At 40.2% G+C, this 12,635-nt stretch overlaps 1 protein-coding gene across 3 annotated transcripts in view; it reads left to right on the forward strand.

Moving 5' to 3' along the window:
* Positions 1–6,706, forward strand: part of LOC139576298 (low-density lipoprotein receptor-related protein 4-like) — a 234,579-nt gene extending 227,873 nt beyond the window's left edge. For 2 of the 3 annotated variants that reach the window (XM_071402240.1, XM_071402241.1), the window contains exon 38: positions 2,532–6,706. In XM_071402240.1, coding sequence (XP_071258341.1) covers positions 2,532–2,873 — 342 coding nt within the window. In that variant the 3' untranslated portion in view covers positions 2,874–6,706. The remainder of the gene's footprint in view (positions 1–2,531) is intronic. The other variant, XM_071402242.1, reaches the window with a different exon arrangement.
* Positions 6,707–12,635: the final 5,929 nt, after the last annotated feature.

The raw sequence follows: 12,635 nt of genomic DNA on the forward strand, positions 1-12,635 counted from the left end.
TTTTTTGAGGTGATCGGATTTTTCCGTGAAGGAGTATGTTGTTCCTCCATAGCGTAAAGCTGTTGGTACTCGTCGATTTCCCTCAGGATCTCCTTAGTATCCAGATTTGCTCTTTACTGCAACCAGTTGTTTTACGAAAAGATAACAATGAGTATTTCCCACGACAACGACATGTGTCTGTAGTACAGCCAGCTAGTGCTCGCGGAATCCACGCAAAAAAAAGGTACACAAACTTGCAGTCCCAGCCATAAAGGCTAACCGCGTCGATGAACTGGATGAACCAGACTTGTAGAGGTCAATTATTTTTCCTGAGGTCTTGGCTGATTTCTTTTGATTTTCCCATGATGTCAAGCAAAGAGCCCACACAAGTGGATTTTTATTTAAGTGTCACATGATCTCAGTATATATACACCTGTCCTGAAAGGCCCCAGAGTCTTCAACACCACTAAGCAAGGGGCACCATGAAGACCAAGGAGCTCTCCAAACAGGTCAGGGACAATGTTGTGGAGAAGTACAGATCAAGATTGAGTTATAAAAGAAATATCAGAAACTTTGAACATCCCACGGAGAACCATTACATCCATTATTAAAAAATGGAAAGAATATGGCACCACAACAAACCTGCAAAGAGAGGGCCACCTACCAAAACTCATGGACCAGGCAAGGAGGGAATTAATCAGAGAGGCAATAAAGAGACTAAAGATAACCCTGAAGGAGCTGCAAAGCTCCACAGTGGAGATTGGAATATCTGTCAACAGGACCACTTTAAGCCGTACACTCCACAGAGCTGGGCTTTGTGGAAGGGTGGCCAGAAAAAAAGCCGTTGCTTAAAGAAAAAAATAAGCAAAGATGTTTGGTGTTCATCAAAATGCATGTGGGAGACTCCCCAAACATATGGAAGAAGGTTCTCTGGTCAGATGAGACTAAAATTGAGCTTTTTGGCCATCAAGGAAAATGCTATGTCTGGCGCAAATCCAACACCTCTCATCACCCCAAGAATGCCATCCCCACAGTGAAGCATGGTGGTGGTAGCATCATGTTGTGGGTATGTTTTTCATCGGCAGGGACTGGGAAACTGGTCAGAATTGAAGGAATGATGGATGGCGCTAAATACAGGGAAATTCTTGAGGGAAACCTGAGATTTGAGACTGGGACGGAGGTTCACCTTCCAGCAGGACAATGACCCTAAGCATGCTGCTAAAGCAACACTCGAGTGGTTTAAGGGGAAACATTGGAATGGCCTAGTCAAAGCCCAGACCTCAATCCAATTGAGAATCTGTGGTATGACTTAAAGATTGCTGTACACCAGCGGAGCCCATCCAACTTGAAGGATCTGGAGCAGTTTTGCCTTGAAGAATGGGCAAAAATCCCAGTGGCTAGATGTGCCAAGCTTATAGAGACATACCCCAAGAAACTTGCAGCTGTAATTGCTGCAAAAGGTGGCTCTACAAAGTGAGGGGGGGGGGGGGGGGTGAAATAGTTATGCACGCTCAAGTTTTCTGTTTTTTGGTCTTATTTCTCGTTTGTTTCACAATAAAAAAAATATTTAACATCTTCAAAGTGGTAGACATGTTATGTAAATCAAATGATACAAACCCCCAAAAAATCCATTTTAATTCCAGGTTGTAAGGCAACAAAATAGGAAAAATGCCAAGGGGGGTGAATTCTTTTGCAAGCCACTGTACACTGGAGTTGCTTACCAAGACAACATTGAATGTTCCTGAGTGGCCTAGTTACAGTTTTGACTTAAATAGTCTTGAAAATCTATGGCAAGACTAGCAATGATCAGCAACCGACTTGACAGTTTGAAGAATTAAAAAATAAATAATGTGCATATAATACATATATTTTGTGTAGGTCGTTGACAAAATAATGACATTTTAATCTATTTTAATCCCACTTTATAACACAAAATGTGGAAAAAGTTGAGGGGTGTGAATACTTTTTGAATGCACTTTATCTATGGCTGTGGATGGACCTAATAATATCATGTAATGAGGGATTGAAAAGTATGTTCTTTGTTTGGCAAACCCTTTCACTTTATGTATTGTATGTCTGACATTTTACACAGTCTTATTTTGGGGGAATTTACTGTTTCCATATATTGTTTAGCATCCAGACACAAAAAATCGAATAAATTGTTTCTCCATAAATGCAGTAAAGAGATGGCTTATTTGAGATTCCATAGTTTCCCCACTCAACACATAAGCACTGATGACAAAACTAACTGAAAGACCAGAGGACATCTCACTGAAAGCAAACTACTACTGTGCATGGGTAGAGATTTACAACAACATCCTGCTCTGGAGTGTTTGTAGTTGTTTTCTGATGAGTTATTCCAAAATGGCTGCTGTCTAACCACTGATACAGGATGAGTTTTCTACTAACTACTTATGCAGGGTCAGATATTCTTCATGCCCTCAGATGCTTTTAGGGATATGATCATCTGACCCTAGATCTGTGATTATGGTTGATGTCTACGTCGTGCACTAGGCTAACCCTTCTACTGTGTCTTCTTTCTCCTTCCTCAGGGGGGCGGGGACAGTGGCTACACCAAGGAGAAGATCCGCATCGTGGAAGGAGTGTGTCTCCTCTCCAGCGAGGAGCTGTACTGGGAGGACCTGAAGCAGCTGAAGCCGTCGCGTGGTGGTCTGCACACATGCATGCGCACGGACACCGTGTCCCTGCAGGCCAGCAGCGCCTCGCTGGACGACGGCGAGACAGAGCAGTTGCTCCAAGAGGAGACGTCGGAGTGTTCGTCCATAAACACGCTGACCCCCGTCACCGTCACACCCCAACGCCACCCCCAACACAGCCTGCCCGACACCGGCTGGATCCCCACACGCAAACCCTCCACCGAGAGCGAGGTGTAAGGGAGGCCTCTTGCTTCACTGCCTCTCTACTCCTACTCTTTACCCTTAGTCCTCCTGATCCCTTCAACTACACGCCCTTATACACACACACACACACCTGTATACAGTATACACATACATACAGTAAACGATACGTACTTATGCTTCAGGCCACAGTGAGTCATACACAAACTGACACTCACACAGACAGGTGGTACATACAGACACTACAGCCACATACATACTTCATGCTACACACACACATTTATGCATGCATACAAATCTGGCATCTCCTCGGCCCGCTGGACTTCGTCCTACACACACACATCCGCACTCTTACCACCACCCTCTCACAACCACAGACTGACTCACCGCTACCCACTTCAGGCAACAGACTGAATTACAATTTACAAGCATGCTGGAAAAAGAAAGCAAAGAATACACTTTGAGAAAAGAAATGACAAAGAGAGAAAGAAATTACATCTGGAGCCTTTTTAAAGAATGCAACCCCTCAAGGTGAGGGCCGCTTAGTTGTGTATAACATTGCATTTTTTGTGAACTTTTTGACAAAGCTAAAAACGATATACTCTCCCGCAGGAGACTATGTAACAAACTGCTCGCTCTCTCTATAATGCCACTCATCATATACCATGTCCTTATGAACTCTATTTATGAACTTTTTGTTCTTTGAGTTGGTTTTTGCTGATTTTAAAGAATGGTGAGAGTGTTGTGTAGATCTGTATTACAGTATGACCCAGTCATTCAAACCTCTATATTTATGTGCCAAAGGGTGGAGCTTCGCTACGTCTACATTTACACTAGAATAACATTTTATGAGCTATGTGCCACGAATAGGACGGACAGACAGACAGTTACCAATGGGAGAGCTCAGCAATGGGATGATCTGTTTCAAACATGTTTCACATTGTATACCTCCTCTTCTAAAACCAACCATGGACTTATCTATCTGGTCTCTCTTAACCGGTACTCTAGACAGGTCCTGGAAACTGGTACTCTAGATTGGTACTGGAAATGGGTACTCTGGACTGGTACTGGAAACTGGTACTTTAGACTGGTACAGGAAACTGCATTAACAATCGTTGAAATCCATTAATTTTAAAAATCTAAAGTAAACTGCAAGGTAACCATTTCTGGTCCTCGGGGAATAGCATTCTCGATGAAGTATAAGTGCCAAACATTTTTTTCATTTTTTTCTTTCCTCAGTTTTATATTTCTTGGAGTTTGTAAAATGTGCTTGGCGTTCTTTTATCTGTTCTGATTAAGGCTGTCATCTCTGAACCTGTAAAGCACTGTACACTTAGTGTCCACTGTTCTAGTCTAGACTATAGAATAAGCTTCAGTGTATTATGTCATTTGACAAGGTTGCCCTCTGTGAAATATACAGTGCACATACAGTGCATTCGGAAAGTATTCAGACTTATTGACTTTTCCACATTGTTAGTTTACGACCTTATTCTGAAATTGATTAAATATGTTTTTTGCCTCATCAACCTCCACACAATACCCCATAATGACAAAAGAGAAAACAATTTTGTAGAAATGTTTGCATATTTTATACAAAATGTAGAACAGATGCCTTATTTACATAACTATTCAGACCCTTTGCAATAAGACTCAAAATTGAGCTCAGGTGCATACTGTTTCCATTGATCATCCTTGAGATGTTTCTACAACTTGATTGGAGTCCACCTGTGGTAAATTCAATTGATTGGACATGATTTGGAAATGCACACACCTGTCATTATAATGTCCCACAGTTGACAGTACATGTCAGAGCAAAAACCATGCAATGAGGTCGGAGGTATTGTCCATAGAGCTCAGACACAGGATTGTGTCGAGGCACAGATCTGAAGAATGTTCCAAAGAACACGGTGGCCTCCATCGTTCTTAAATAGAATAAGTTTGTAACCACCAAGACTCTTCCCAGAGCTGGCCGCCCGGCCAAACTGAGCAATCGGGGGAGAAGGGCCTTGGTCAGGGAGGTGAACAAGAACACAATGGTCACTCTGACAGAGCTCCAGAGTTTCTCTGTGGAGATGGGAGAACCTTCCAGAAGGACAACCATCTCTGTAGCACTCCACCAATTAGGCCTTTATGGTGGTAGTGGCCAGAGGGAAGCCACTCCTGAGTAAAAGGCACATGACAGCCCGCTTAGAGTTTGCCAAAAGGCACGTAAAGACTCTGACCATGAGATACAAGAATCTCTGGTCTGATGAAACCAAGATTGAACTCTTTGGCCTGAATGCCAAGCGTCACGTCTGGAGGAAACCTGGCACCATCCTTACGGTGAAGCAAGGTGGTGGCAGCATCATGCTGTGGGAATGTTTTTCAGCGGCAGGGACTGGGATACTAGACTGGAGCGAGGGAAAGGTGCACCTTCCAACAGGACAACGACCCTAAGCACAAAACCAAGACAACGCAGGAGTGGCTTTGGAAAAGTCTCAATGTCCTTGAGTGGACCAGCCAGAGACCGGACTTGAACCTGATCGAACATCTCTGGAGAGACCTGAAAATAGCTATGCAGCAACGCTCCCCATCCAACCTGACAGAGCTTGAGAGGATCTGCAGAGAAGAATAGGAGAAACTACCCAAATACAGGTGTGCCAAGCTTGTAGTGTCATACACAAGAAGACTCAAGGTTGTAATCACTGCCAAAAGCGCTTCAACAATGTACTGAGTAAAGGGTCTGAATACTTATGTAAATGTGATATTTCAGTTTTTTTGATATACATTTGCAAAAATGTCAAACTGTTTTAGTGTTGTCATTGTTGGGTATTGTGTGTAGATTGAGGGGGGGAAATTATTTAATCTATTTTAGAATAAGGCTGTAACATAAAAATGTGGAAAAATTCAAGGGGTCTGAATACTTTTCGAATGCACCATACATTATATGAGATTACCATGAACCATATATCACGGAGGTGTTACCTTAGACAAAGAATATACCACTGGCAATTTACGGAACCATCCATATTATTCAAATAAAAACAATATCTATTACATATGCAGCGTTTACCGTGAATGCAGTCTCCGCGAACTTTGGAACATTGCCTTTACATTTCAATCGCGCTGTAGTGCGGATCTTCAGCATTACGGATTGAATTTAGCCCTTAGATTAACATTGTTTTGTACTGTACAATCTGTCATGGAAATGCAGAGGGTGGGAAATAGAGCATTGCTCTGGACAGATATCAGTTTGAGTTCTCAAAACCATGTATCTTGAAGTAACTTCAAGTTCAGCAACATGCTGATTTGCTGCTAGACAGGAATTCCACAGCACTGATGCCAATGAGAGAAGGTCTTGGCAGCTATTTTACCTGAGGTCTCTGATGGTTGGATCACAGACGCATCAATCTGACCAATGCTTCAATCATTAACTACGCTAACACACAGAATCCCACCCACTCAGCGAAGGTTTCTAAGCTGTACAGATTTTACCATGCATTTTAAGCAGACAAATTGTCAAATATATTGTGTTGATTTTGTTGTATAGAGAGTATTTTGTACAAAGGGATTTCATTATTGTTTTTACTTGTATTAATATTACTCACTGGAGAAGAACATTTTTGTTTTGCTGGATTATTTAACCACTGTGTTTCCAAACATTGTAAATGATAGGGTTGCTGCCAGTTATTTAATAATGGTCACATATAACTGTTGTAAAGTTAACTAAAAGAGATATTTATGATTTCTTTGTTTGGTTGTCACTTAATGTGTAAATATGAAAAAGACTAAATGAATTTCCTGCAGTACTAACAAGCTGTGTTGTGTGATGTAGTGAATTACCCCTTTGCTATCTTTTAATATAAACTGCATTTGCATTTTAATGGAAATGTGACACACTTTTCTTGTTGTCTCACAAGTTTGAAGCGATGGATCTTCCTCTGCAGATCTTACAGAAGCCCTGAAACCCAAGGATAAAAAGGGAAAAAAAGTAACTGTCGTTTGAACGACTTAGTATCTTGTTTGAACGACTTAATTGGTGTTTTGTCTCTATTAGGCCTCATCTGTCATTCATTCAGCCATTCATTCACCGATTCCATCCATTGATATTATTATTAATTGACAGTGTTTTAGGCCTATTCGGTTGTAATTATTTAGCCTACCCCACCCATAGTAGCCTATATCTAGTTTATATTATACTTTCTCTAACATTAGGATATGTAGTTTCTATTTTGAAGGACTTGAAATGTATTAATGGATGTTTTAGGTAGGCAATACATATGCTACTGTAAAATGCATTTTTGTTTTTGGGGGGAACAGAAACACTATAATATAAATCTATAATATATAATATAATATAAATATAAATTTATATAATATAAATATTATATAATATATAATATAAATAAATATAATATAAATATAATATAAATGTAAATGTAAATAAATCAATTTAATTAAGCAAAAATGTCAGCAATAAATCACAAATAATAAAAGGCAGTTTCAGCTTTTCATAAATAAAAGGGAGTACTCTCAAATTAGGGCGGTCAAATAATTTGTACACCAAAGCAAGCACCAACAACCTTCACATGTGCATTGAGCGTGTGAATTGTGCTCCATAAATTAATTATAATTTTTATTAAAAAGACAAAAATTACACATGTAAAGGCTTAATTACATACAGTTGAAATTGGAAGTTTAGATACACTTAAGTTGGAGTCATTAAAACTCGTTTTTCAACCACTCCACACATTTCTTGTTAAACTATAGTTTTGGCAAGTCGGTTAAGACATCTACTTTGTGCATGACACAAGTAATTTTTCCAACAATTGTTTACAGACAGATTATTTAACTTATAATTCACTGTATCACAATTCCAGTGGGTCAGAAGTTTACATACACTAAGTTGACTGTGCCTTTAAACAGCCTTGAAATTCCAGAAAAATTATGTCTTGGCTTTAGAAGCTTCTGGTAAGCTAATTAACATAATTTTAGTCAAATGGAGGTGTACCTGTGGATGTATTTCAATCCCAGAACAACAGCAAAGGACGTTGTGAAGATGCTGGAGGAAACGGGTACAAAGTGTCTATATCCACAGTAAAACGAGTCCTATATCGACATAACCTGAAAGGCCGCTCACGAGGAAGAAGCCACTGCTCCAATACACCCATAAAGCCAGACTACGTTTTGCAACTGCACATGGGGACAAAGATCGTACTTTTTGGAGAAATGTTCTCTGGTCTGATGAAACAAAAATAGAACTGTTTGGCCATAATGACCATCATTATGTTTGGAGGAAAAAGGCATGCCGAAGAACACCATCCCAACCATGAATCACAGGGGTGGCAGCATCATGCTGTGGGGGTGCTTTGCATATGGGTCTTCCAAATGGACAATGACCCCAAGCATACTTCCAAAGTTGTGTCAAAATGGCTTAAGGACAACAAAGTCAAAGTATTGGAGTGGCCTTCACAAATTCCTCAATCACATAGAAAATTTGTGGGCAGAACTGAAAAAGCGTGTGTGAGCAAGGAGGCCTACAAACCTGACTCAGTTACACCAGCTCTGTCAGCAGGAATGGGCCAAAATTCACCCAACATTGTGGGAAGCTTGTGGAAGGCTACCCGAAACGTTTGACCCAAGTTAAACAATTTAAAGGCAATGCTACCAAATACTAATTGAGTGTATGTAAACTTCTGACCCACTGGGAATGTGATGAAAGAAATAAAAGCTGAAATAAATAACACTCTCTACTATTATTCTGACATTTCACATTCTTAAAATAAAGTGGTGATCCTAACTGACCTAAGACAGGGAATTTTTACTTTGATTAAATGTCAGGAATTGTGAAAAACTGAGTTTAGATGTATTTGGCTAAGGTGCATGTAAACTTCCGACTTCAACTGTAAATGAATATTAATGGGAATATAGTCATAATATAAACAAGAGAAAGGAGAAGTTTAAAATGGAAAAATACAGTGCAATCGGAAAGTTTTCAGACACCTTCACTTTTTCCACATTTTGTTACATTACATCCTTATTCAAAAATGTATTAAATTGTTTTTCCTCCTCAATCTACAAACAATACCCCATAATGACAAAGCAACAACAAAAAAAACTTATTAGAAATACTTGTTTGCATAAGTATTCAGACCCTTTGCTTTGAGACTTGAACTTGAGCTCAGGCACATCCTGTTTCCATTGATCATCCTTGAGATTTTTCTACAACTTAATTGGAGTCCACCTTTGTTAAAATCAATTGATTGGATATAATTTGGAAAGGCACACACCTGTCTATATAATGTTCCAAAGTTGACAGTGCACGTCAGAGCACAAACCAAGTAATGAGGTCGAAGGAATTCTCCCTAGATCTCGAGGCACAGGAGTGGGTTTTATACATTTCAGTAGAAAAGGGTGGTTCCATGACGCCGACTTAATGTCTATGCTCACATGGGCGTGGCCATTGATTTGGTTAACTTTATATGAAAAACCCATACTCTCATTTAGAAGGTTAACATCACATAACACCTTTTCACAAATAGTTTCATGTTTAATCACATATGTTTCACAATATTTAGATGTAAACCTGACAGCTGGGAAATGTACACTTTAAGAGATACAGTTATGTGTGTTTCCTGTCCTTCATGAGATCACCAAATGAAATGCACTCGTCATAACTGTCCCCTAAGTGTCCATGAACCATTTCCACATTCTCAGAAGTAGAAATATTGTTGGAGATTAGGAGTTTTGCCAAGAGAGGTACTTGGTTCTCTTTGACTCTCTCCATACTGCATGGCAGTTTCTACCAATTATTTATGATCTGTCGTAAAGTCATAAAACCGTGGAGAGAGGGGGGGTTATGATCCTTCCCCCAGGGCACGTCATGACACATTTTTGGCCATTGTTTTGATTGCCCTTTTAAGGTTTGTACAAATCTTTCTGCCAAGCCATTTGTGGCTGGATGATCAACGTCCTGGAATGCCTCACTTCTGTACTGCCATCTGTTATTGCTAACAATTTTTTTTTTTTATTTATTTTTTTTTTATTTAACCTTTATTTAACCAGGTAGGCAAATTGAGAACACGTTCTCATTTACAATTGCGACCTGGCCAAGATAAAGCAAAGCAGTTCGACACATACAACAACACATAGTTACACATGGAGTAAAACAAACATATAGTCAATAATACAGTGAAAAAAAAATAAGTCTATATACAATGTGAGCAAGTGAGGTGAGATAAGGGAGGTGAAGGCAAACAAATATATGTATAAATAAATAAAATAAATAAATAAAAATATAAAAGGCCATGGAGGTGAAGTGAATACAACACAGCAAGTAAAATAAAACTAAAAAAAAACCCTGGAATGGTTGGTTTGCAGCGGAAGAAAGTGCAAAGTAGAGACAGAAAATAATGGGGTGCAAAGGAGCAAAATAAATTAATAAAATAAATACAGTAGGTAAAGAGGTAGTTGTTTGGGCTAAATTGTAGATGGGTTATGTACAGGTGCAGTAATCTATGAGCTGCTCTGACAGCTGGTGCTTAAAGCTAGTGAGGGAGATAGGTGTTTCCAATTTCAGAGATTTTTGTAGTTCGTTCCAGTCATTGGCAGCAGAGAACTGGAAGGAGAGGCGTCCAAAGGAAGAATTGGTTTTGGGGGTGACTAGAGAGATATACCTGCTGGAGCGCGTGCTACAGATAGGTGCTGCTATGGTGACCAGCGTGCTTGGGAATGCTATGGTGCTATGGTGCTTGGGAATCCTGTTCTGGAGAAGATAGTCCTCAGAATAGGGATTGTCTTTTCCGATGGGAACAACTTCAGGCCATGTGCATCGATTGCAGTCAAGAACCATGAATGGTCTGGTAAAGGTGATATTGACTAGTTGCCATGGTTATGAAGGCAATGGTGCCTTCTGGTATTAAAGGCCATCCATGTCTTTACGTGTCAAAAGATACACGTCAAATAGGTTTTTAATTTGAGGCGTAAAATAACAAAATTTGATTATAGAATGTTGTGTGCTGAATTTGCGTGTGCAAGCCAAGCACCCCCACCACGGTCAGTAGCACTGCCAAAGCTGAAAAAAGGTCTGCAAACAAGCACATACATTGTTTCCTGGCTACCCAGACTCCTTGCTCCGGCCAAACGCTACGCCATGCCCATGGACGTTAGTTTCTTCTCTGCAATGAGTTGATCATAGTTCATCCCCGACTGTCACGAGAATTAAATTCTCCAGGTTCATAACCCAATTCGATTAAACTACTCAGTCTGCTAACCAGGATTTGTAAGGTACTGGAATGAAAATAGACAGAGGCCCAGTCTACAATAGTCAAATGTTTATTCACGAGAGCGTTGGTTAGTTGTACAAAACCATTCATTTTATACTGGCGTCTTACGCACATACTTTCACCCCACAAACATTAGGTCCTACGCACACACGCACATACTCTTGCACACAAACAGAATTCATACGCACATACATTTCCTCACAAACAGTAGGTATCCTACACACATACTGTCCTGCTACCCAGCCGACAAAGATTAAGGACCGTGAGAATCACCCCCTGTCCTTTCCCAAATCTCTGTGGCCCCTAGCCAGGGTCGGCACCGAATCTTGCTCAGACAGTCTGTGTTTAAGATACTGTAGAGACATATTGTTTTACTGACTAAAACTACACACATCATTAATTATAACTTAATGGTTCTAGTCAATTTCATACAATTATATGGTTTCAGGGTGGAATATTCTAGACATTAATTTAAACCTATAAATTCCATCAACACCGACCCATCACCGATTGTGAACACATTCGTGGCCATCTAATTGGTCCATAAACTGATGGGTTGGGCCTGAGCCAGAACACACGTGGGTAAAGCGGCGGTTTAAAAATGTGTCATTGGCTTTGATACTCTGAATGGTTAGAGATGATCCAATCAATGATGACTTTATTTTGTACCACGCCCCTCGTGCCCCTCATCACCACAAATAACTTCAATGATGGCAATCTCAGACTAAAATTTGAAGCGAACGACAGAGCAGCAGAATAATTTAGTGTGAGTTGTCAGGCTACACACACCAGCCCCTGTTGATGTGTTTACAATGCATGTTGACATTTATTGTCATGAATCTTACCATTGAGGCAGAACTGAGCAATTTCCGCTAGACGGGCCAGCTGGAAAGTCAAATTTGGCTAGGGTTATCAGTGTGGTTAAGGTTAGGGTTGTGTTTAAAATCTGATTGAAGTACTTTGTGGCTGTGCCAGCTAGTGACCACTCTGCCGAGCTGCCTCAAGGGCAAGATTCATGACAACCTGTGTTGACAATAGGGTGGTTATGGTTTCTGAACTGACACCCCCACTCATTTTTAGCATTCCAAACATTGAATAAGATACAAAAATGTTAGGGGTGAACCATTAATTCAAATGATTAGAAACAGTGACATACAGTATGCAGAATATATGCAGTATGCAGTGTCTCTCATACACCGGTTCGTAACTTGGAAGTAATTACTACACGTGATCCACACATCAGCATTCGCTGACACACAGCTGATGTATTGTATATGCTAAGAGTCAGGAAGCAAGTGCAGAATGTGAATTTCATAATGAGAAGTAGCAGATAAATAAATCAGGAGAAGCTTACTGATTGTGAACAAAACCAATACTGCCTGAAGACTGAGGCTACTGAGAGCTAAATAAAGTGGAAGTAATCAAGGTAATGATGAAGTCCAGGTGTGCATAACAATGGGGAACAGGTGTGTGTAATGATGGCTGCCAGGACTGGTGGTTAGTAGATCGGCGATGTTGAGCGCTGGAGAGAGTG

This window comes from Salvelinus alpinus, chromosome 5 (genome assembly GCF_045679555.1).
Source record: "Salvelinus alpinus chromosome 5, SLU_Salpinus.1, whole genome shotgun sequence".
Classification (NCBI taxonomy): domain Eukaryota; kingdom Metazoa; phylum Chordata; class Actinopteri; order Salmoniformes; family Salmonidae; genus Salvelinus; species Salvelinus alpinus.